Source organism: Leopardus geoffroyi, chromosome E1, assembly GCF_018350155.1.
Source record: "Leopardus geoffroyi isolate Oge1 chromosome E1, O.geoffroyi_Oge1_pat1.0, whole genome shotgun sequence".
NCBI classification, from domain to species: Eukaryota; Metazoa; Chordata; class Mammalia; order Carnivora; family Felidae; genus Leopardus; species Leopardus geoffroyi.
In genome coordinates, this window is record NC_059330.1 from 23,947,149 (window position 1) to 23,973,785 (window position 26,637).

At 40.8% G+C, this 26,637-nt stretch overlaps 1 protein-coding gene across 21 annotated transcripts in view; it reads left to right on the plus strand.

Annotated features, from left to right (window-relative positions):
* The window catches only part of ACACA (acetyl-CoA carboxylase alpha), a 278,038-nt gene that overhangs the window by 219,313 nt on the left and 32,088 nt on the right, over positions 1-26,637 (plus strand). For all 21 annotated transcript variants that reach the window (XM_045490597.1, XM_045490601.1, XM_045490599.1 and 18 more), the window contains 5 exons: positions 15,818-15,961; positions 16,552-16,672; positions 19,859-19,955; positions 23,074-23,170; positions 24,279-24,414. In XM_045490597.1, the coding sequence (XP_045346553.1) occupies positions 15,818-15,961; positions 16,552-16,672; positions 19,859-19,955; positions 23,074-23,170; positions 24,279-24,414 (595 nt within the window). The remainder of the gene's footprint in view (positions 1-15,817; positions 15,962-16,551; positions 16,673-19,858; positions 19,956-23,073; positions 23,171-24,278; positions 24,415-26,637) is intronic.

Below are 26,637 nucleotides of genomic sequence, written 5' to 3' on the forward strand. Positions count from 1 at the left end.
ACTAAAATAAAGGAAAAAAATTCTTTTGATAAAATTTTTAACTGACAATACTAAGTATTGGTGAGAGTGCAGAACATCTGGAACTCTTATACATATTAGTAAAAATGTGAAATAGTACAGCCACTTTGAAAAAGTTTACTCCAGCCATAAACAAGAATGAGAACTTACCATTTACAACAACATGGATGAACCTGGAAGGTATAATGCTAAGTGAAATAAGCCAGTCAGAGAAAGACAAATACCATGTGGTTTCACTCATATTTAAGAAACAAAACAAAGGAACAAAGGAAAAAAGAGTCAAAAACCAGACTCTTAATACAGAAAACAAAATGGTGGTTGCCAGAGGGGAGGTAAAAGGGGGGATGGGTGAAATAGGTGAAGAAGATTAAAAGTACACTTATCTAGATGAGCACTGAGTATTATGTAGAATTGCTTCATTATATTGTATACCTGAAACTAATACAACACTGTGTGTTAATTATACTTCAATAAAAAAATAAAGTTTAGCATTCTTTTTTTAAAAAATAAGCATTTACAGGGGCACCTGGGTGGCTCAGTCGGTTGAGGGTCCACCGACTTCAGCTCAAGTCATGATCTCACAGTTCGTGGGTTCAAGCCCCGCATCAGGCTCTGTGCTGACCGCTTGCTCAGAGCCTGGAGCCTGCTTCAGATTCTGTGTCTCCTTCTCTCTCTGCCCCTCCCCCGCTCATGCTTTGTCTCACTCTGTTTCTCAAAAATAAATAAATGTAAAAAAAAATTTTTTTTTAATAAAAAATAAACATAAGCATTTACCGTATAATGAATGTAGCAATCCTATTCCTGGGTATTACCCAAGAGAAATGAATATTATATATCCACACAAAAACCTGTCCACGAATGTCTATAGCAGCTTTATTCATAATTTCCCCGAATTGGAGACTACCCACCTGTCCACCAAGAGGCAAACAGATGAGCAAGTTGTGGTACTTCCCATAAAATGGAATACTACTCGGCAGTTGAAAGGAACTACTGACACCTACGTCAGCATGAATGAATCTCAGATGTGTTAAACTAACTGAAAGAAACTAGACTCCAAATAGTATGTAGTATATGACTCCATTTGTAGAACATCCTAGAAACGGCAAAACTGTTGAGGCAGAAAGCCGGGGAGAAGGGAATGGATTATAAAGGAGATAAGACAAAAATTTTTTTTTAATTCAAGTGTACTTGACATATAATTATCATACTGGTTTCAGGTGTGTAAAGTAAGTGCTTCAACAGTTGTATACTACATTATGAAATGATCACTACCATACAACTAGCTACCGTCAGTTACCATACAGAGTTGTTACCATATTGTTAACTATATTCTCTATATTGCACATTACATTCTGATGATTTATTTATTTTGTAACTGGAAATTTGTACCCTATTTTGTCCACCCCCACCACACACACACACACACACACACACACACACACACTCATCCCTCTGGCAACCACCATTCTGTTTTCTGAGTCTGTTTGTGGCCTGTTCATTTGTTTTTTTTAGATTCCACATGTAAATAAAATGGTATTTGGGGGCGCCTGGGTGGCGCAGTCGGTTAAGCGTCCGACTTCAGCCAGGTCACGATCTCGCAGTCCGTGAGTTCCAGCCCCGCGTCGGGCTCTGGGCTGATGGCTCAGAGCCTGGAGCCTGCTTCCGATTCTGTGTCTCCCTCTCTCTCTGCCCCTCCCCCGTTCATGCTCTGTCTCTCTCTGTCCCAAAAATAAATAAACGTTGAAAAAAATAAAAAATTTAAAAAAATAAAAAATAAAAAAATAAAAATAAAATGGTATTTGTCTTTCTCAGATTTATTTCAGTTAGCATAATAACTTTTAGGTCCATCCATATCATCACAATTGGCAAGACTTTTTTTATGGCTGAGTAATATTCTGTGATACCCACATGCCACACATCTCCACTATCCATTCATCTATTGATAGACACTTAGGCTGCTTCCATACCTTGGCTATTGTAAATAATGCTGCAGTGAACATAGAAGAGCATGTATCTTTTCGAATTAGTGTTTTCATTTTGTTTGGTTAAATACCCAGAAGTGGAATTGCTGGGTCATATGGTAATTCTGTTTTTAATTTTTTTCTTTTAATTTTTAAAAAGTAATCTCTACACCCAATACAGTGCTCACACCCACAACCCTGAAATCAAGAGTTGCACACTTTACCTACTGAGCTAGCCAGGTGCCCCATTTTTAATTTTAGGAGAACTTCCATACTGTTTTACACAGTAGCTGCACTGGTTTGTATTCCCACCACCAGTGCATTAGCGTTCCCTTTTTTTCTCATCATTGTCCAACACTTGTCTTATTTTTTGGTACTAGCCATTCTGACAGATGTGGGATGATAATCTTATTGTGGTTTTGGTTTGCATTTCTCTGATGATTAGCGATGTTGAGGATCTTTTCACGTGCCTGTTGGCCACCTGTATGTCTTCTTTGGAGAAATGTCTATTCAGGTCATTTGTCTATGTTTTAATTGGATTGTTCATTTTTGTGATACTGAATTGTGTGCATTCTTTATATATTTTGGATATTAACCCCTTATTGAATATATCATTTACAAATATCTTCTCCCATTCATTAGATTGCCTTTTCGTGTTGTTGATGGTTTGCTTCACTATGTAGTATCTTTTTGGTTTGGTGAAGTCCCATTGGTTTATTTTTGCTTTTATTGCCCTTGCCTAAAGAGACCAATCCAAAAAACATATTGCTAAGGCATGTCAAAAAACTTACTCCCTATGTTTTCTTCTCCAGGGTTTATGCTTTCTGGTCTTACATTTAAGTCTTTAAGCCAATTTGAGTATTTTTTTGTATATGGTATAAGAAAATAGTCCAATTTTATTCTTTTGCATGTAGTTGTCAAGTTTTTCCAGCACTGTTTATTAAAGAGACTGTCTTTTCCTTATTGTATATTCTTGCACCCTTTGTTGAAAATTAATTGTGTAAGCATGGATTTATTTCTAGACCCTCTATTCTGTTCCATTGATCTATAGGTCTGTTTTTGTGCCAATACCATAATCTTTTGATTACTTATAGCTTTGTAATATATACAATCTTTTGATTACTTATAGCTTTGAAATCAGGAAATGTGATACCTCCAGCTTTGTTCTTCTTTCTCAAGATTGCTTTGGCTATTTGGATCTTTTGTGGTTCCATAGACATTTTAGGATTATGTGTTCTAGTTCTGTGAAAAATGCCATTTTGATAGAGTATTTTGATGGAGAGTCCATTGACTCTTTAGGTAGTGTGGACATTTTAAGAACATTAATTCTTCCAGTCCGTGAGTATAGAATATCTTTCCATTTATTTGTGTCTTCTTCAATTTCTTTCATCAGTGTTTCATAGTTTTCAGAGTACAAGTCTTTCACCTCCTTGGTTAAATTTAGTTCTGGGCATTTTACTCTTTTTGTTGCACTTGCTTAAGTGGGATGGTTTTCTTAATTTCTCTTTCTGCTGCTTCATTATTAGTCTATAGAAATGCAACAGATTTATGCATATTAATTTTATACCCTGGAACTTTACTAAATTCATTTATTCATTCTAATAGTTTTTTTTTTTTTTAATGTTTGTTTATTTTTGAGAGAGAGCAGAGAGCATGCATGAGCGAGCAGGGAGGGGCAGACAAAGAGGTTAGACAGAGAATCCTAAGCAGGCTCCAGGTTCTGAGCTGTCAGCACAGAGCCTGAGATGGATCTTGAACTCACAAGCCACGAGATCATGACCTGAGCTGAAGTCAGATGCCCAACCAACTGAGCCACCCAGGTACCCCAGTTCTAATAGTTTTTTTGGTGGAGTCTTTGGGATTTTCTGTAAATAGTATCACATCATCTGCAAATCATGACAGTTTTATTTCTTTTCTAACTTAGATGCCTTTTATTTCTTTTTCTTGTCTGTTGTGACTAAGACTTCCTATATTATGTTGAATAAGAGTGGTCATGGGGGCGCCTGGGTGGCTCAGTCGGTTAAGCGTCCAACTTCAGCCCAGGTCATGACCTCGCAGTTCGTGAGTTCAAGCCCTGTGTCGGGCTCTGTGCTGACAGCTCAGAGCCTGGAGCCTGCTTCAGATTCTGTGTCTCCCTCTCTCTCTCTGCCCCTCCCTAGCTTGCTCTCTCTCTCTCTCTCTCTCTCTTTCTCTCAAAACATAAATAAAGCATTAAAAAGTTTGGGTACCACCTTATCGTGTTCCTGACCTTAGAGAAAAAGCTTTCAGCTTTTCATTGTTGGCGTATGGTATTAGCTGTTGCTTTGTCATCTATGCCTTTTATTATGTTAAGGTATGTTCCCTGTGTACCCTTTTTTTTGTTGAGAATTTTTATCATAAATGGACATTGAGTTTTTGCGAAATGCTTTTCTGCATCTGTTGAGACCATATAATTTTTTTTAATGTATATTTATTTATTTTGAGCGAGAGAGAGAGAGCTCCAGCAGGGGAGGGGCAGAGAGAGAGGGAGAGAGAGAATCCCAATCAGGCTCCACACTGTCAGCCCAGAGCCTGACGCGGGGCTCAGACTCACAAACTGTGAGATCATGACCTGAGCTAAAATCAAGAGTCAGACATTTAACTGACTGAGCCACTCAGGAGCCCCTGATCATGTGATTTTTATACTTCTTTTTGTTAATGTGGGGTATCACATTCATTCATTTGCAGGTATTGAACTATCCTTCCACATGTATTATCCTTTTAACGTATTGTTGAATTCAGTTTGCTAATCGTTTTTTTTGAGAATTTTTTGCATTTATGTTCATCAGGGATATTGGTCTGTAAATTTTTTTGTGGGGCTTTGTGGTTTTGTTACCAGGGTAATGCTGGCCTCATAGAATAAGTTCATTTTCAATTATTTTATTTTATTTTATTTTATTTTATTTTATTTAAATTTACATCCAAGTTAGTTAGCATATAGTACAACAATGATTTCAGGAGTAGATTCCTTAATGTCCCTTACCCATTTAGCCCATCCCTCCTCCCCACACCCCCTCCAGTAACCCTCTGTTTGTTCTCCATTTTTAAGACTGTCTTATGTTTTGTCCCCTTCCCTGTTTTTATATTATTTTTGCTTCCCTTATGTTCATCTGTTTTGTATCTTAAGGTCGTCATATAAGTGAAGTCATATGATATTTGTCTTTCTCTGACTGACTAATTTCGCTTAGCATAATACCCTCTAGTTCCATCCACGTAGTTGAAAATGGCAAGATCTCATTATTTTTTATTGTCGAGTAATACTCCATTGTATATATATACCACATCTTCTTTATCCATTCATCTGTTTGTTAATGGACATTTGGGCTCTTTCCATACTTTGGCTATTGTTGGTAGTGCTGCTATAAACATTGGGGTGCATGTGCCCCTTTGAAACAGTACACCTGTATCCCTTGGATAAATACATAGTAGTGCAATTGCTGGGTTGTAGGGTAGTTCTATTTTTAATTTTTTCAGGAACCTCCATACTGTTTTCCAGAGTGACTGTACCAGTTTACATTCCCACCAACAGTATAAAAGAGATCCTCTGTCTCCACATCCTCTCCAACATCTGTTGTTGCCTACGTTGTGAACGTTTGCAGCTCTGACGGGTGTGAGGTGGTATTTCATTGTGGTTTTGATTTGTATTTCCCTGATGATCAGTGAGGTTGGGCATTTTTTTCATGTGTCGGTTGGCCATCTGGATATCTTCTTTGGAGAAGTGCCTGTTCATGTCTTTTGCCCATTTCTTCACTAGATTATTTGTTTTTTGGGTGTTGAGTTTGATAAGTTCTTTATAGATTTTGGATACTAACCCTTTATCTGATATGTCATTTGCAAATATCTTCTCCCATTCTGTCACTTGCCTTTTAGATTTGCTGATTATTTCCTGTGCTGTGCAGAAGCTTTTTCTTTTGATGAGGTCCCAGTAGTTCATTTTTGCTTTTGTTTCCCTTGCCTCCAGAGTCATGTTGAGTAAGAAGTTGCTGCGGCCAAAATCAAAGAGGTTTTTGCCTGCTTTCTCCTTGAGGATTTTGATGGCTTCCTGTCTTACATTTAGGTCTTTCATCCATTTTGAGTTTCTTTTTGTATATGGTGTAAGAAAGTGGGCCAGGTTCATTTTTCTGCATGTCGCTGTCCAGTTTTCCCAGCACCACTTGCTGAAGAGACTGTCTTTATTCCATTGAATATTCTTTCCTGATTTGTCAAAGATTAGTTAGCCATACGTTTGTGGGTCCATTTCTAGGTGCTGTATTCTGTTGCATTGATCTGAGTGTCTTAACTCTTCTTTAAATGTTTGGTAGATTTCACCTGTGAAGCCATCTCATCCTGGACTTTGTTGGGAGTGTTTTGATTACTGGTTGAATTTAATTAATAGGATTTGGCCTGTTCAGATTTTTTTTTTTTTTTTAAGTTTATTTACTTAGCACAAGTGAGAGTGTGCCTCAGCAGGGGAGGGGCAGAGAGAATCCCAAGCAGGCTCTGTGCTGTCCATGCAGAGCCCATCACGGGGGTTGATCTCACAAACCAATACCAAGAGTCAGTTTTGGTTGTAACTTCTCTTTCATTTTCATTTTTATTTGGGCCCTCTCTCTTTTTTTCTTGTTGAGTCTGGCTAACAGTTTATCAATTTTGTTTATCTTTTCTGAGAACCAGCTCTTAGTTTCATTGATCACTTGTGTTGTCTTTTTAGTCTATTTCATTTATTTCCACTCTGATCTTTATTATTTGCCTTCTTTTCACCAATCTTAGGCTTTGTTTGTCCTTTCTAGTTTCAGTAGGTGAAAGATTAGGTTGTTTATCTGAGATTTTTTTGTTTACTGTAGTTAGGCCTTCATTATTATGAACTTCTCTCCTTAGAACTGCTTTTGCTCTATCCTGTAGATTTTTGAACATTGTGTTTCCATTTTCATTTGTTTTCAGTAGCATGATGTTTATCCTCCACATGTTTCTGTTTTTTCCAGTTTTCTTCTTGTAATTGATTTCTAGTTGGTACCATCATGGTCAGAAAAGATGCTTGGTGTGATTTCAGTCTTTTTAAATTTATTGACACTTGTTTTGTGACCTTACATGTGATCTGTTTTGGAGTGTGTTCCATATGAATTTCAAAAGAATGTGTATTCTGCTGATTTTGTACGTGTATATATATATCCCTCCATCCATCTGTCCATCTATCCATCTGGTATAATGTATCATTCAAAGCCACTGTTTCTTTGTTGATTTTCTGTTTGGGTGATCTATCCATGTGTTGGGTGTATAGATATTTGAAATTGTTATATCCTCTTGTTGGATTGATCCCTTTATCATTATGTAATGCCCTTCTTTGTTTCTTCTTACAATCTTTGTTTTAATATAATACTTGTCTAATATAAGTATTACTACCCCAGCTTTCTTTTATTTCCATTTGCAGGGAATACCTTTTTCTGTCCTTTTCACTTTCAATCTATGTGTGTATTTAGATCTGAAGTGAGTCTCTTATAGGCAGCATATAGGTAGTCTTGTTGTTGTTGTTGTTTTTAATGTTTATTTTGAGAAAGAGCACATGGGTCAGGGAGGGGGCAGAGAGAGAGAGAGAGAGGGAGGGACAGAGAGGGAGAGAGAGAGAGAATCCCAAACAGGCTCCATGCCCAGCGCAGAGTCCAACATGGGACTCGATCCCACAACCATGAGATCACAGCCTAAGCTGAAATCAATAGTTGGACATTCAACTGACTGAGCCACCCAGGTGCCCTGGTGGTCATTTTTTTATTCATTCAACCACCGTATGTCTTTTGATTAGAGTATTTAGTAGATTTACGTTTCAAGTAATTATTGAGAGACATGTACTTATTGCCATTTTATTGATTGTTTTTTGGTTGTATCTCTTGACTAATTACTGTAGATCTAGACGATTTTACTACTTTTGTCTTTTAACCTTCATACTAACTATGTAAGTAGTTGATCCACTACCTTTACCGTATGTTTACCTTTACCAGTTAGATTTTTTTTTTCTTACGTAATTTTCTTCTTTCTAGTTATGGCCTTTTCTTTTCCATTTAAAGAAGTCCCTTGGCACCTGGGTGGCTCAGTTTGTTAAGTGTCCGACTCTTGATCTCGGCTTAGGTTTTGGTCTCAGAATTGTGAGTTCAGGTCCCACATTGAGCTCCATGCTGGGCATGAAGCCTATTTAAAAAACAAAAACAAAAAAATTAAAACAGTCTCTTTAAATTTTCTTGTAAGACTGGTTTGGTGGTGATGAACTCCTTTACCTTTTGCTTGTCTGGGAAACTCCTTATCTCTCCTCCTATTCTGAGTGATAACCTTGCTGAGTGGACTATTCTTGATTATAAGTCCTTTCCTTTCACACTTTGAATATATCATGCCACTCCCTCTGCCCTGCAAAGTTTATGCTAAAAAATCACCTCATAGTCTTATGGGAGTTCCCTTGTACTTAACTGGTTGTTTTTCTCTTGCTTCCCATAAGATTCCCTCTTTATTGACATTTTGATTATAACATGTCTTGATGTGAGTCTCTTTGGGTTCATCTTGTTTGGTGTTTCCTGGACTTGGATGTCTGCTTCCTTCCCCAGGCTAGGGAAGTTTTCAGCCATTATTTCTTCAAATAGGTTTTCTGTCCCTTTCTTCTCCTTCTGGGACCTCTATAATGTGAATGTTAGTATGCTTGATGTTGTCCCAGAAGTCCCTAAACTACCTTTATTTTTTTTTTCTTTCTGCTGTTCTAGTTGTATGTTTTCCACTACTGTCTTCCAAATCACTGATCCATTCTTCTGCATTATCTAATCTGTTGCTGATTCATCCTCTTGTGTATTTTTCATTTAAGTTATTGTATTCTTTACTTCTCATTTGTTCTTTTTTCTGTTCTTTATCTCTCTGTTAAAGTTTTTACTATGTTCTTCCATTCTTTTCCTGAGTTTAATGAGCATCTTTATGATCATTACTCTGAACTCTTAATTTGGTAGATTGCTTATCTCCATTTCATTTAGTTCTTCTCCTGAGATTTTGTCTTACTCTTTCATTTGGAACTTGTTCTTTTGTCTCCTCATTTTCCTTAACTCTCTGTTTGTTTTTATGTATAGGTAGATCAGTTTTATCTCCCGGTCTTGAAGAAGTGGCTTTATGTAGAGGGTGTCCTGTGAGGCCAGTAGCACAAAACCACCCTGGTCACTCAGTCCAAGTACCTGCCCCCTCCTCCCCGCCCCAGGGTTTCCCCTGTGGGCTACACACACCTTCCTGTTGAGGCTGGGCCACAGTTAGTGCAGACTTGCTGGTGCGTGAGGCTGGCCCCTTGGAACAGGGGCCACTGGAGGAGAGGGGCTCTGGTGTTGGCAGAGACTACCCCCTGGGTGTGACGGTGGGGGGGGAGCCACTTGGGAAGGACTCTGCCAGGGTAGGTGGATGGGGGCTGGGGAGTCCACAGGGCAATGCTGGGGTGTGGTGACTAGTGCCAGCACAGGAGATGGAGAGTGTCAGAACTGTCTCTCACCACCACCAGGCCAACTAGGTAGAAGAGGGGTGAAGAAAATGGTGCCTGCCAATGCTTCCTTCCCTGGAGAATGTTCCAACAGATATCTGCCCCTCTAGCACATGCCCTAAAATTAGTGACTCTCTTAGAAGTCTCAGTTTCCTGCTGTTCTCTGGTACGTAAGCCCTACTGGTTTCCAAAGCCACATGTTATGGAGGCTCTGCTTCCTGGTGTAGGTCCCTTGAGCTGGGGAGCCCATGTGGGACTTGGACCCCTCATTCCTCAGGAAAGGCCTTTACAGTGGAGATATCCCTCCCACTTGTGGGTCACCACACCAGGGGTGTAGGTCCTGACTAGACCACATCTTGCTCTGCCTACCCATCTTGGTGTGGCTTTTTCTGTATATTCTTAGTTGTGTTAAATCTTTTCTGCCAGTCTTCACTTCATTTTCAGAGATAGTTCTATATGTAGTTGTAGTTCTGGTTTGTCCATGGAAGGAGGTGAACTCAGGATCTTCCTACTCCACCATCTTGATCCCACCCCCTTGAGGGAAATTTTGGGGTGATTTTGATGGTGGTTACGTATGTATTTGTCAAAATTCATAGAATTCTGTTCCTGAAAGTGGATGATTTTTCTATATATAAATTATACTTCAATAAACTAGACTTTCCAAAAATTTCTGTATTTGGAAGTAATTTATTGTCAGTGTCCTCCAGGCTGTAGCTAAATGAGCAGTTGATGGATTCCTAAGATAAGTGATTTCTTTTTGGCAGTCAGTTTTCACTCTGGAAGCCTATGTTTTGGTCATACTTTTCTCATACTTTTGACAAGTAAACTGTTGTGTGGCTCTTCTTACCCCCATTACATTGAAAATGCGTTTCTGTTCTTCACACAGTCCACCTTCAAATCCTTGTCATCCTTCTGCCATTTAACTCATTCCTCTGTTTTCCTCTCCCCTGCATAAGCAGAGGTCTTCCAGTGTTTTGGGTGGCCTGTATCTCAGCCTCTTTTTGGCCAAATACCTTCTCCCTCCTCTCGTTGCACAGTCCCTTTACTCCAGTTTACCCATCCACAGACCTGATCACTTCATAATATTGCTGTTTGTAGAGCGGTTTTTAGTCTTGCAGTGGATGGTCTTTAATCTGGCTGTGGCTCAGGTCAGAGGCTTTCCCATCCTGTGCTGGCAGTAGGTCACTGTGCCCCTTCTCTACCCCAACTCTGGTCTACCAGCTGCCAACCAGCACTCCAGTTTGCCAGTGACAAGCGCCAGTGAAGAGGGGAGAAGAAGTTGTAACCCTGAGTCTGTGTATTAAGAGGCTATATTTTGGGAACCCCCAGATATTCTTGGTCGCAAAGGCACCAGTTCTGTCTCCCTAGAGATTTAATTCCATTCACCCTTGGATATAGTCCTAGAGAAACATTTGCACAGTAATATGTACTGCACCACTTAAAATTGTTAATTGGAGATTGAATTACTTGTCAGCTTTTAAAAATGTAGTCCTCTCAGGTCAGAGAGGAGGGTGTTAGCAGCATGAGTAGATGAGCTATTGCATTTTTTTTCTTTCCCTTCCTCTTTTCTCCCCCTCCCTTTTCCTCTCTCTCATTCTTCCACCTTTCTTTTGTCTCTGTTTTACCACTTGTTTCCTGCTCCCTCTTATTTTCATTCATATTTATCTCTCTGCCTTAGCCAAACCTTTGTCAATAACCTGACAGATCACAGAGTGACTTTAATATCTAGAATCATGAATAAAGTCCAGTGATGATTGCTTGGGAAATGTACAGAACTCCTCAGATCCTCTTGAGAATGGAAATACCCTAATGAGAAGGAGGATTGCAGCAAGGACTCAGTTTGTGTAGCCTAAATTCTTAGATGCAAGAGGAATTATGTGCTTCCTTCTTCTTTAAATAGAAGATTGCCCTGGACCAAGAATTGTTTAAAGGAGGAAAGATTGGCTAAAGGGGTTCAGAAAACAGCAAATTTCATTTTTTATTCCATTGATATGCATCATTCTTATTCACATCTTCAGCACATGATTGCAAATATTTGCCTATATGTCTAAAGGCCCCCATCATAATGTATATATCAGGACAAGGGCAGGTTTCTAAAAATTGAGCTGAGTTGCATCTATGAAACTTGGAAATCTCAATGCCTGTGCTGACAAATATCCTGACAAGTAAATACTATACTCATTCAGTATTACATAGTGATTTCATTTGCACAAAACCTCACAATGCTCTGCCACTTCAGTCAAACGTCTAGAGCACTGGGGAAAGGAAGAACGTGTTTATCTTGATCTCCAAAAAGGGATTTAAGGGAGAGAGCAGGCTGTATATTAGACTGTTTTCATTGCCTGTCAGCTATGGTAAACCTGAGCTGTCTGCGGTGTCTCTAGATAAGCAGCAACAGCAGCAGAGGCCTTAGCACGTATGTATGACTGCATTCATTTGTACTTCTTATGTATCTCAAGATTTCTGAAGGCTGTGTAGCATCTTTGGTGGAGCCTTTAACAATTGTGTCTCTGCTAATCACTGGCTTTTATGCAGTGCCCTTAATTCTCAGGTCTGCCAGCCTCAGTGAATGAAGTGTGGGATGAAGCTTAAGTTTATATTGAGTGGATGAAGATCCTCTTTCCTCTCAGAGTCATCCCTTCTGTTGGTGTGGGCACTCTTCAGCAGGGGACCCTGAGGTGGTGCCTGTTCCTAATATTTTATGGTACTTCTTCTCCTCCTAAACTTGGGAAGCAGCAAAATGGGGCCTCAGGAGCCACCTCTGTTTGAATGGCTCCTCCTGTGTTTAAATATGGTTATTGATGCTTGTTGGAAAGAGAAATTAAAAATTTGTATCACGCAGTAGAAAATGTGAGAGAAAAGTGATTTGGGAAATGGAAAATGGCCAGCAGCTTGATTTGTATAGAAATGTGTATGTCAGAGCTGGAAAACTAATGAATGAAGCTCACCTACTTTGTGAAGATACTATGTTGGTGAGGGTTGTTTGCCCCAGATTTTTCTGTGAAATATTGCTCGGGCAACACCGAATAATAAAACAGTGGTACTGTCTATGTGGACTCGTTTCTTTGCCTCCCTAGATACTGATCAGGGTTTGCATAACTGTTCCAGCATGATCATTTCGGAGTTAGGCAGAATGGATTTTGTCCTACCCCAGATTCTGCTGCTTTGGTTGGAGCCTTTGTTGTGAAGTATTCTAAAATCATTAAAACCACTTGAGTCAGCAACGACCCCTATAAATCAGGAGCTATTGTGTGCGCACTCATTCTACTGGTGCATGCTCCAAACATACGGTCATTGAAGATGAACTGGAGGGGACTGCTTTCTCTTCACCGATTGTTAAATAGCTATGATTGTTAGCATTTGTTTGTGATTAGTGAAGCAGGTTTCCTTTCTGTGTGTCCTTCCCTCCCCACCCCCATCTCCTAAGATAAGGCCAGTCACAGCCATTTGGATGCTCTGTTAGTCTATCCTATAATTTTTCCCTTTAATTACCAAAGTAAATGAATTTTCTCTCACGACAAACATTTCTTTAGTCCAGAAATAGTGTCCTTGGTTATGGTAAGCCCTAGTTAGGTTTCTTTCTGAATCCATAGGAGAAGTGTACAAATACTGCCTTTGAGAACAATGCCAAAGCATCAGAAGCTGCGTATTACTTGTAAAGGGAAGATGTGCTAAGTGATTAAATTCTTGCTCCTTCCAAGTTTATCTCCCATTAATTTATACGAATATGGAGTAGAATGGGCAAGTGGCAGAGCCTCCGAGATGAGCCCAGTCCTGGATGCTCTTCCCTTTTGAAATGAGGGACAAAGATGTGTGAGGAAGGTGTATTTGAACCGCTGAGCAACTCTTGGTCTGCTTTGGTCCCTTTTTCCAAGATTGTTTCTTCATCAGTTCACCACAAATTTGGGAGGAGTTTGAGGCTCTAAGCAGATGGACATTATCAAGTACTAGTACTGTTTCCTATGAAAGAAAACCATGTTTCTGAGTATGAAATGGCCCCAGCTGTCTTCCAGGCAGCAAGGAGTTCTTGGCGCCTGACATAGATTGTGAATATCAGATACTCAGGGTCAGTGCAGTGTCTCCTTTTTATTTCTTTTCCCCCTTTCCAATTTTATTTTAATAATTAAAAATACTGCTGATCACACTGAATGACTTCTGGCAGAAAGGCGGTCTGTCCCAGAAGGACCAGTTGTGGGCCATCGGGTTTATGACGTCCATAAAACCAGAGCCACATCAGAGCATGGCCTCCCTGAGTGACAGGATTTTTGCTTCCACCAGGGTCCCCCATCAACTGACTGCTTTGGATATTTGTTTTGGGTTGGTTTTTTGTTCTGTTTTGTTTCCTGATGCATGTGTGACTGTACATGTGTGCACACATTTAAAGATATAAATGAAACAGGTATGTAATGCCCTCTGCCTGTTAGAAAGACTAAAGCCATCAAAATAACAAACGGCGTGTATTTGCTAGAATGTCAAAGTTATGAGTTTATTTTGTAATGATGTGCTCCTGCCTTCATGAGGTAAACTGGCCGTGGCGGAGGTGTTATTAGTAATATGGACTCAGTGGAGCAGAAAGCCGAGTGACCGAGAGATCAGTGTATCAGTCAGAGAGAGGGCAAATGGAAAGAGACAGCAGGAGAATGAGAAAGGAGCCACAGTGCCTGGGCTGAGATTAAAGACGGAGGAGGAGGGGAGCCCAGTGGTCAGATATGGTCTCCCCTGTTCCTGAGGCTCCTTCAGAGGAGTCGCTGGCATGTTGTTCAGCCCGGGGCTGTCTGCAAACACTGGTTCTCTGCACTTCCTTACCAAGGAAGGTGGTAATCTGAGAACAATTTTGCTTTCCATATTCCTTTCAGAGAGTCTCTTAGTCCTTCCTAGCTGAAGTTAAATGGGTCTGAGGCCAGCTGGGCCATACTGAGGGGATTACTTTGGTCACCAACTTCCTCATCCTTTGCAACATCTTGATGTAGGGGCTGACCCAGCATGGAAGGGACCATCTCAAAGCTCCTAACAAGAAGGGGCAAAATGGGAATATACAGGTAGAATTTGCTGGTCTTTCATTTGTTAGATTCTTCCCAGAGACTAAAAATGAGTAAAAGTTATTACTAAGGAAGAAAAATTTGTGTTGTTATTTTCTGAAGGAGGAGGGGAGAGGGAAAAGAAAAGGTAAAATACAGTAAGCGCTCTACAACTGTTTAGAGCTCTCCAGGGCTACCCTAGATGACTGGCAATTACTACCCACTCGGCAGTTTGCAGTAGTCAGTGATCAGGCTGCCCGGCTTCCATTGCTGGGTCAGAAAACCTCCCTCCCTGAAAGAAATTATTAACCAGTCTTCGAGAGAAAAAGAAACCCTACAATTTCAAAGTCCACTCATATTTTTTTCTTCCTTTTCTTCTTCTTTGAGGAAAACTTTGTGGTTTCCAGTTGCAGGTACCTTTCAACCTCACACGGGTTAAACTCCTTCAGGGATACACCAGGGATTGAGGCTTGTGTACTCCCTGGAACATTGGAAGAGAAAGAGGAGAGGCGGGGTTGGGTATAAATCACTGCCCTCCACCCAGCACACTAAAAGGACTTTAGACTCAAGGGTTTGTGTGTGGGTCATGGGTCGCTTCCGGATTTTGCCAGCTTTAGGGCTGTGTGTGGGGACCAACTTCAAAATTCAAATGTAAGGGGAAAAGTAAGCCTTTAAAAAAAATTAGGAACCTAAACCTCATAGCGTTTAACTGAGACTTGTCATAAAGATTGTCAAAAGGCAGGCATGTTACCTCTTTGTGTAGACGTGTAGCAATTCCTCTGGCCTGCTCACAGTGAGGTACTTCAGGGTCCCAGCATCACCCACCACCATGGCTCTAGCTGAGTCGAAGTATGCTACACCTATCTGTAGCAGCTAGGAGAGAGACAGGGTTGCTGGTTTTTAAATTGCAACAATGTATGTGATTGTTCAAAAGCCTTTTTGATTTTTCTAAGCTTTTTTTTTTTTAATTTTTTTTTTTTTTTAACGTTTATTTAACATTGACAGACAGAGAGAGACAGAGCATGAGCAGGGGAGGAGCAGAGAGAAGGGGGAGACGCAGAATCCGAAGCAGGCTCCAGGCTCTGAGCTGTCAGCACAGAGCCCGACACGGGGCTCGAACTCACAAACTGCGAGATCATGACCTGAGCCAAAGTCGAAGGCTCAACCGACTGAGCCACCCAGGCGCCCCAAGCTCTCTTTTTAAAACAAAGGAACCACAGAAGCTGGAATTTGTGTCTTGTGGAGAAAAGAACCCATTTTAGTGAGAATCGCAAAATAGACTTTGCCTTTATTTCTGTCAAGATGAATGTGTTTTCTCTTGCTTGTTTCTCTAGGTCCTTGGGCGGGAAGTATACACCTCCAATAACCAGCTTGGGGGCATCCAGATCATGCACAACAATGGGGTGACCCACAGCATCGTTTGTGATGACTTTGAAGGGGTTTTCACTGTCCTACACTGGCTGTCTTACATGCCTAAGGTGAGCCCTTTGTACCCAGCATTGACAAAGCCCACAGAACCAGGCCTCTCCACCAAGGATTACAGGGCCTCTGTGTTTGAGGTCTCCTCCTTATGGGGGAGAAATTGTTTTATGAAATATTCCTCTGGAAGTTGTTGGTTTCTCTTTTCCTTGCAGCTGTCTTTGGGTTTCTACCTTAAAATGCCTTTGGATTTCATTGGTATAGGCCCCTTTCTGATGTTTTCCAGTCACAGAAGCCTTCATGGCCTGTCTGAGCTCAGATCCCAGCATACCAAGGCCTCTTCCTCACTGTGGGTTTTCTCCTTTGCAATAGCCATCCATCCCCCTGGGAAGCTTCCCCTAAAGCATGGAAACACTGAAATCAAGAGTCAGAATGTACCACATTTTGCCAGGCTCCTACATGATACTTGAGACCTGTGCATGTGGTCAGGGCTTGGCATACAGTTAGGATGCCTCTCAGTGATGACTGGGACAGATAGGTGTGATTCCGTATGTGGTCCCTACTGCCTTTGTAATGATTGTGGCTGAGCTGGTACTACAGGCCTATTGTTCACTGATTGCTATGCTCTTTCCTCCCCATTGCCTTTCAGAATGTGCACAGTTTAGTACCTCTCCTGAACTCCAAGGATCCTATAGATAGAATCATCGAATTTGTTCCTACGAAGGCCCCCTATGATCCTCGATGGATGCTAGCAGGCCGTCCTCACCCAAGTATGTATTTTTTGAGGGTCCTGTGGTACCCTGGCCCTCAGGCTATCCGTCTTCCTTTTATTCACTAACCAATTCCTGCACAACAGTACATGACAAAACAGAGCTACTTTAGTAGTCTGGAAATGAGACACATCTTTAAAACAGCTCTCCAAAGATTAAGGTGGAAAACCCTTCCAGAACAAATGAGAAACAAAGGAAATTAGATGTACAAGTCAGTCTCTGAGTCATAAGCAATACAGTCACTAATACATTTCTTCTGTTAATTCTGTTATTAAAGCACTTAATACTTAATGGGTTCAAAGACTTTAAATCTAAGCAATAAAGTCATAGAATCTTCGACCATCTAATCTCTGTAAACAAAGATTAATCAGATCAGTTTTAGAAAAGATATTTGACCGTCAGTGTAGAACATGACTACACTCTTGTCAGCACACTATTTCTGAGCATTCAGCCTGCCTGTGCCCTTTTTCTTATGATATTGGTAATAGTTGGGACTTGCTGTAGTTATTCATGTAAGATTATTTTGTAAGGTCATTATTCATGAAGAGATTGTCCAGAACTCTTGACTTCATAAATATATTGAGTGAGAACAAGCCCTCCCTCCATGTTTATCTCATATATCCCTGTCTTGTGGCTGATTTTACCTACCTTCAAAACAAAAAAACAGAAGAACAGTGGTGTCTCCATGTAAGGTGAATGTACATTCTCACTTGCCAGTTCATTAGGCTGCTTTAACAAACCTTACTTCTCAGGTGGTTCTTTTGTGAGGCCCCAAATCCCCCTACTACATTTTGAATCTGTTTTTTTCAGGTTATTTGAGAAAGTGTTCTTCTTTGCATGTTTATGGCAACTATTTCAAAGAAAGCCTTATTATCTAAAAGAAGAATGGAATGCAGAAGATAATTCATTAAATTTAAGAGTCATTTTGATTTTGTTGAAAGAAAAGAAGAGGTCTGTGTAAGAAAGACTTACTAAACCTCTGTGGGTACCCACTGTGAGCTAGGTGGGACTGCAAAGCACTTTCATATACATTATCTTCTTTAGACTTTCTACTTCTCAGAGATAAAAAAAAAAAAAAAAGATCACCACTTTAAAAGCTCAGAGAAGTTAAATGATTTGTGCAAGGTCACACAGCTATTACTTAGGAATTGGAACTTAATCTGCAGTCCAACTATAGATAGTATAGAAAAATCACCAGAGGAATTTCAATTTCAATTTTTACCTGTTGTCTTCAGTACCTTTTCTTACTTTTCATAAAATGAAATCGTTTTTCCTACATAGCCAGAAAAAATCACCATAGTAATCTCCCTACCTCTCATATGTGTACCATGATTATGATAAGAACTATGAACCTAAGATCTTGTCAGCCTTAAAATCCAGAACTTTTCTGGGGGAATTCAGAACAAGAGTCAGTGAGTCTTCTCCTGGGAATCATGAGGGTGGTGGCAGGGTGGGGGTGGGGAGGGGCATCTTAGTTGACTTATAAGTTCTACATCTGAACTGAACACAACCTGCTCTTTAAGGTTTCGGGGTGGGGGTGAAGTGAAGTCCACCTACACCAGCCATGGCCCACCAACGACCCCCCCCTCCCCTAGTCAAAATACAAGGTGGGAAATTTTTTAAAAAAGAAAGTCTTTCCATTTTGATGAATTTTATAGTTCCAAATCATTATTATTGAAGTAAGAATCATAAAATGATCCAAGCATACAAAGTTAAAATTTCAGTATCCTGATACACTTAGAAGTTTGATTTAGAACCTTCATCAAAATTTGAGCCCTCTTTCATGGGGTGGACAGATGTGTGTGTATGTAGGTGGGCATTATCCTGGCCATTATTAATGAGATCCACAGAATAAAATGAAATTTGTGATAAACTAAGTTTTCTGTTTTTTGGATAATATTTTTTCATCGTCTCCCTAGTAATTCATCCTGCTGTCTATGTGCAGCTAACACTCGCTCCCAAATCGAGTGACTTCAGATTTTAATTTAGTGGAAGCGTTAAAGAAAGCAGATGATTCCCTGTGATAAGTTAAAGCAGATATCTTCTAGGTGAAAAGTTAAAGTCATTTATTAGAGGAGATAGTGCTGTGATATTCTTCAAACTGACGCCCAACACGAGACCAGAATCTAAACGATCGGCTTTGGGCTCACGATAGAGAGATAATTTTGAAATGGATGATCACATTTTACACTGGGGCCATAGAGGCAAGGAATGTAGAACACAGTAATTACAAATTTAGTCTTGATAAAACACTCTCCATCCTGTTTAAGTCAGCAGAGGTTAGCTTGCTCGGATCTCCACTTTTAATTGGTTTTGGACTTGGGTTTTTAGGGGGCGGAGGGCCATGTTCAAATTAGAAGGATCACTGAGAAACCGTGAGCTGAGGGGCAAGCTAGGAAACCGTTATTTGCAGAAGCTTTTATGGGGCCTTGGTCAAACATGGATACCTGTGGAACAAAAGTTTTTTTCTTAACCTGAGATGTCAAAAGTTACGTGTCTTGCCAGTAAGGAAATTCTATGTGCAAGGGTGGTTAATGACATTAAGTGTATGCATCTTAACCGTTACATTTTTGCTACGTGTCAAGAGTATGTGGGCATGGCCCTTCCTTAGAGAAAGATTATAGTTTGTCAGCTGTAAGTAAAGGGGATGTATCTTGCTGCTTTTCTAGCAAAGAAGCCATTCCCCTTTTCCTTTCCCCACATTTGGGTCCTCATCTGATCATTAATACTTATCATTGGCTGTCTTCAGCTTTCCATTACAAAAAAGTCAGTGGAATCAAACAAAATTGTAAGTTAAGTTTTAAAATAGAAATAGACATTTTGAAAACACTTTAATGACTTGGCTGCCTTTTGACAAATGTTTGTGGTGTTTTGAAAAAAGCCAAGTTATTTATTTAAAAGCATGCAAACTCTGCTAGCTGAACCCCATCGTTTAACAATAAATGATGCTTTTGCTGATAAATGATTCTTTTTATGCAGACTAGCAAATGAAATAGGAGAAGATGTCTGAAGGCAGATGAACATTCAGCTGCCTAATGCGTGCATCTATTATAATATGGTTAAAAACAACAACAAACTCCCCAAAATAATCCCCCAAATCCAACCTTAAATTTGCCAGTTCCAGTGCATTTTCAGTGGATTGATGATCTTTATTCTCCCTTTGTTCTCTTTCTTTCCCTTCTGTAGCCCAGAAAGGTCAGTGGTTGAGTGGATTCTTTGACTATGGATCTTTCTCTGAAATCATGCAACCCTGGGCACAGACTGTGGTGGTTGGCAGAGCCAGGTAAGAGCCCTTTTGTTTTGGAAGCTCTTCTTCCTCCCAACTAAAACCAAGAGAGGAAAGGGCCATAGCTATATAGGTTTGTTTTGTTTTGTTTTACCAATAATGCTCTCTTTGTCTAAACTTTCGAAGAATATTGGATTATAGTCATGCCCAACCAAGGCAGCATAACTGAAGTGCTGGTTCCCAGTAGTCATTTACTGTGTCACTCCAATGATGCGTTTAATCTGAAGTCTGGTTTTGACACTTCCTTTTTATAATGCTGAAAGAAAAGCTCTCTGAGGGCTGTAAAGCCCAAATACAATAGCCATAGCCCACCAATGACCTTCCCCTTCCCCAAAGACCATTTTCTTTCAGAGGCAGGTGACAAATGAATCAGACTCATCTACCTTTCCATGTAACCCAAAAGATCTATGTAACCTAGAAGAAGTCCCTTCCTGGCAGTGAGATTATTTAAGTAACAAACATACTATATTGGTTTATCATCAGATTTGAATTGCAAAAAAATAAAATAAATAAAACAAAAAAGTTTGCCTGAAATAGGAATTAGTAAAATAAACTGGGATAGATTGCTGGACTACCTACATTTTTCAAATGGGAAATTGAAGTTTCTATTAAATTTTAATACCCCCTCTAAGAAGTGCTTCACTCAACAGCAAGCTCTGCACGAAATCATCTGTAGCGCTCGCTATAACGAGCACCTGCCAAGGCTGATCCTAATCTCGTTCTGCACTGCGGAGACATGCTGCCCCAGGGACCCACATCTGGAACTCACCTTCCTCTCGGGGGCAATCAGTTTTCCTTATCTTGGTGAAAAGTGGCACCTGCTCAAGATTCTCAAACATGCCACATTGAGTTGAGATTTAGATTCTAGCCTTGAAAATAATTCTAGGCTTCATGGTTCTCTCAGTACAGCAGGTCAGCACGTCTTATGCTGCCAATGACAAGGAGCCATCAGATGGCAGATCCAACAGACAGGGTCTTCCACTGTGACTCTGAATAAGAGTCAGGCCTGGAGTTAGCCCAGACTGAAACTCACAGGGGCTAGCTCCCATTTTCTCTCACGTCTCAGGTCTTCTACCTCACCACGGGCCTCCGGGTCCCAGTGAGAACTATTCTTTGTGCCTGGTAAAATTCCATGGGGGGGGTGGGGGTACACTGGAGATAGAACCCTCCTACCAGAGTCTATTGGTTTGTTATGGAGGGTCCTTATATCACAGACCAACTTTTTTGAAAATTTGTCTGTTACCTATTCTGCTTCAGTTTTTTGTCTGTAAAAATCATGACAGATTTTAAGCCTCAGAAAGTGAAACCTTTGTTTAGGTCTTTAAGATCCTCCCATGGGAAACAGGAAAATGCTTTACACTTATGATTGGAAGAATAAGGATTGTTCTGTGAGCAAGCTCAGTCAAGCTTGGCTTTAGTTAGCTCTGCCATTGTTTATTGCAACACCCACTCTGACTTCTTCCTTTCTTTCCATCTGATGAGTTCTGGGCTTCTTACTCCAAACACATACACATGCTCACAAGTATATAAAACACAAATGGAGCTAGCTTCTTTCAAAAGCAATGGTATTTCAAGAAATAAATATAAATGTATTCTTCTGGGATTGTTACTGTAAGTGCTGCCAAAACTCATCTTTGGTATGTATGTTTGGAATATGTGTGCTATTGGCTGTAAATTGTCTTTTATTATTCCATGGCACCTTGTCCAGGGACACACTATAAAACAAGATGTAGCATCTTCATGTGCTAGCCTGATAAAATTTATATGAAGTATAATAGAAAACAGAAGTTGTTCTGAGCTGTTTTCAAGTTCAATAAATAACTGTAATACTCGGATAAAGATGTTCTTTATTAGGTCACATGGGCCCTAATATATAAGTTATAAGTTACCGATTTAGGGTGGCTTTTGCAATTACAAGTTTCCAGTTGGATTGTTAATCATTGTGAACAGAAATATTTCTAAACCCTCCTGTGTACCTCCTGCTCGTTGTCTGGTTGTCTAGAGGGCTTTTGATTCTGATTCAATGCAGGCAAGTGACAAGGGGGTGGGTGGTCCCCACTCAGGCCCCTGTCAGGCCTCTTGTGATGACAAGAATCCATTTCCAGTAGCCAGTGTAAGACTATCCTTCATGGAAAAGTTTGTTATGGAGATGCTGTGGGGAATGAGAGACTATAACCCATCCCAGCCCTAGCCCCAAGGAACGCAGCTGAGAAAGTGCAGCCTGAATCACATTTTCCAGAGTAAGCACTCACGCCGTACCTTACAGCAACCACCATCCCCCTCTTCTCTTTCTTCCTGATTTTTATCAGGAAATCTTTCTGAGGACCAAGTTAGGAGGGTATCATGGAGCATAGATGCAGAGCCTTTTCCTGGAGAGTTTTTTAAAATTAACATATGTTGGAGATTAAATGTATACTTTTAATATAGATCACCTATTTCACCAAGATTACTACTGCAAGCCATCCCTGTTCCCCTGCTCTCTTCCAATGAAATAGAAAGCTAAGGCCTTATTTAACCACCTCTGCACCCTTGGCACTGCTTTTCATCATCTCCATAAACACCTACACATTTCCCATTCATATACCCAGTGTAAGACCGACTATACTCTCAAATAATCTTATCCAGAACCACAGTATTAGTACTCCATAGAAATGACAGCTCTATTCCAGCAACGCCAGCTTAAATTCTCAGGTGCCTCCTACCTTTCAGACCTTTTCTCTCTGTCTTCACCAAAGCAATGCTCTAGAGTGATCTGAGAAATTTCATTTGGCATCCACAGAGATAGGTGTGTGCATGTGTGCATATATGCGCACACACACATCTAGACTGTTGAGTGTAACTCCTGAGGCTCCCCTAGTACAACCCTTGGTTTGAATTTATCATGTGGAGAATAGAAGTGATTCTGAGGGGAGGCTCCCCTGGATTTTTAAAAATGTATAGTATTTATCAAATCCAGTCTCACATTTCACCCCTAGAAGCGTCAGATTTCCCTCTGTTCTCTGTATTTGCAGTCTCCAGTGCCCCCACTGTGATGTTGTGATGTGGGGCTGGAAAATAAATGACTAGCTGTACTGTTTACATATATCAGATTCTTATTTGGGTCATTTTTTATCAGGCTAGGAGGAATACCTGTAGGAGTAGTTGCTGTAGAAACCCGAACAGTGGAACTAAGTATCCCAGCCGACCCTGCAAACCTGGATTCTGAAGCCAAGGTAGGTGACCTCAAGTACCCTGTGCTACTGTGCTTGGAGCTGGATTTCCCTTCTGCAGAGCCTGTGGATATATCGGGGGCATTGCACACCACCAATTTGGGAGGGAATGGTAGTCAGCATCCTTGAGTAATTTCAGACCATCATGTGCTCACTTTTAAGGTGACTCTAAATGGACTGCAGTCTACCTGAAAAATTACTTGGGCCTTTACAATGGTCTTGTTGATGCTAGAAAACAGTCTAGATTCATTGCAGCTGAGGGCTCTTTGGTCCCAGATTCTCTGAACACACACATGGATAAGAAGTCTGCCCTAACGCCAGAGGTGAACACTGCCACCCATCTACTTTTTTTAAAGGGTAGATTACATCCTGATAAGATCCAGAAAATGAGGGTGGGGGAAACTAGGGACGAGGTTACTCAGCAGTGTCACGTCAAATGTTTGCTGATCAACTCCAGTATGGAGAAAGCTGTACTAAGCACAGAAGCGAGAGGAGTGTAGACTATGTACCGTTAGCTTGCTTTGAGGACTGGTGTAGTTGAGCCATGTACAGTTGCTTTCTGGAAACCTAGAATGAGGATTCCCAAGACTGCATTCGTCCATTAGAAGCAGTAAAGTTTCCTTCTTCCAACTGAGGAGTGGTAGTGTACTCAGGACTTAAAAAGAGGAGAATTTGACAAAGTCAAAGATCCAGGATCCTTTCTTCTTTTTTACTTCAAAGATGATCCTTTTTTTTTTTTTTTTTTTTTAGAGTTTTATTTATTTATTTTGAGAGAGAGCAAGAGAGTGATCATGTGATTGGGGGAGGGGCAGAGAGAGAGGTAGCGAGAGAATACCAAGCAGGCTCCACACTGTCAACACAGAGCCTGATGTGGAGCTCAAACCCACGAAAATTGTAAGATCATGACCCAAGCTGAAATCAAGAGTCGGACACTTAACCAGCTGAGCCACCCAGGAACCCCAAAAGATGATCCTCTTGATGAACAACAGTTTTTGTGTGTTTGGTTTGATTGAGTTTTTAAAGTAAACCAGTAAAACTTTGTTCACCTTGGAGAGACTTCCCCTCAAGCTCCATTGTTAATTGTGTCTTCCTCTTTGACTTTCCCCAATAGATAATCCAGCAGGCTGGCCAGGTTTGGTTTCCAGATTCTGCATTTAAGACCTATCAGGCTATCAAGGACTTCAACCGCGAAGGGCTGCCTCTGATGGTCTTTGCCAACTGGAGAGGCTTCTCCGGTGGGATGAAAGGTGATTGGCTTGGCTCTGGGCTGGAGGGGCATAAACTGATTCCCCAGAACCTCACAGCACAGAGGAGGGTTTATACTGGGCAGAGCCAGTGGGTTTCCTGACAACCATCACCCTAGGCTTTTGGGGGATCATACTTCCTCTGAAATATATCTTCTGAGTTGCAGCTTGAGTGGGAAAATTCTGGATGTTTTACAATTCCATACAAAATTTCAGAACCGTCTACTAGTGTTCTCTAGACGGGCTGCTGTTGTGGATTTAGCTTTCCCGGATGAATGATGACTGTGCTGATGGTCCTGGGGAAATGTGATTGTGCTAGTCTCTGTCCTTCTCTTCTGAGCACTTTTTGTTGATGTTATGCTCTATAATGACCAGGGTAGATACTGAAATTAGCCTTCACCAGAAGAAAATGAACAAATTCTGTACCAGAGGCTGTTCTTTGTGGTAATTTGTGGTGTATTTCATTCTTATCCAACAACAGCCCTGGGCCTATGGCTCCAGCATATTAGAACATTATTATACAGGCTCTGTTCTGTGCTATGGGAATCGCTTAGTGATCTCAGCAGCTAGTATCACCATTTACTGAGAATCCTCCCTGTGCACAGCTACTGTGGATTGTTCAGGAGAGCCAAAGGTAACACCTTCTACCTCTTACAGCAGCGAAACTGTCTCTCCAGTGGCCAGAGATTCATGGCCATGCTGAGGCCAGAGACTACATACCAGGAGGGGATGAGTACACTGATGAGTGTAACTTCATTCATGGGGGGAGACGTCTGGGTTCTGTAGCAGTAGAATGAGTGAAGGGAACGGAAGGAGGGAGGGGTTGGCAATGCTGGAGTAGAGTGGTCAGAGATACGGACATATCAAATGCGAAAGAATGAACCCAGAAATAGCTTAGCACAGGAGCATCTTTGGCTCTGAGGGAGGAAAAACCTGAGGAAGTTAGCCCTTTTACAGGTTATCAGCTGTGTATGGAGAGAGATTAGAGCTTTGTGCCAACAACTTTCCCTTCACCTGGCTAGGAAAAGCCCTGTACAGCAAGGCTTCCCTGGCAAAGTGTAAAAGACTAGTGTGGTTTTTCTTTTCTTTTTTTTCAGTTGTAAAGTTTCCCTTTGCCCATATTTGCTGGAAATCTACCACATTTTGCACTTTTCTTGGGGGAGACTTGGACTATACATTCAAATTAATGTTTTTATACTTTGATAGACTCTCAGGTGAATTTTGTGACAAAGATAATAAATCAGTGGAAATGCCGTGAGATACTGAAAGTGTAGGTTCAACAAGTCAATCCTGGACATTGTTATTGAGTTCCTACGTGCAAGGAACTATGCTAGCTGCTTCCAAGAAAACAAAACTGAGTCAGAAAGAGACACTGCCTCAAGGAGTCGAGAAAAATGTCTGAGGCAAAATGATAAAGCCACAAAGTATAAACAAAATACTACAGTGTTCAAAAGAGTATGATACTATGCTGAAGTGTTTTTCTCTGGGGGAGGAGCCTGAGACTCCTTTCATTCCTTTATATGAGGTTTATTTAGCATCCAGCTTCACTTTATCCCACATTTCTTGGCTGTACAATTTGCATTAAGACTTAGAGGAGAGAATGCAATGCCGGTACTCCTTAGTTATCTCCCTTCCCGAGGGCCACTGAGAATTCACTCTTCCTGACCTTCCTTAGGAGTAAGTCAGCCTGGCTCTTTTGTCCTAAGGAGTTCAGAGTTCAACAGCTTGCTGCTTGTAGAAAAAGCTTCAGTTCTACTGCATGTGGCTCAGGCCCAGGTTGGCTGCCAGCCCTGTAACAATAAAAGCAACAACAATTAGGAGTCATTGAGCTCCTTTCGCCAGAAACCGTGCTAACCATTTTATGTGCACTGTCTTACATAATCGTCACAACAAGCACTTCTGAGGTGTAGGCTGTAGCATTTATCTGCCTTTTACATAAATTGAGACTTAGGTTAAGTAAATTTCCCAAGATCATTTAGCTGAAGAATGACAGAGCTGGGAGAGGAACACAGATCTGTCTGACTTCCTCCAGCACAGTTGGCTGAGTTTAGAGCCTAGGACCAAACCAGGTCTACCAGAACATCCCCTGGAATAGATTGTGTAGGTTCCTGAGAAAGTTCTTAGCCACCTGCCTGTCTTCTGCTTTGAAGTTGTCCTTGGTCACTGTGATAAGAAACTTCAAGTGGTCAGATAGAAGTTATTTTTTTTCATATTGCAGGAAAGTAC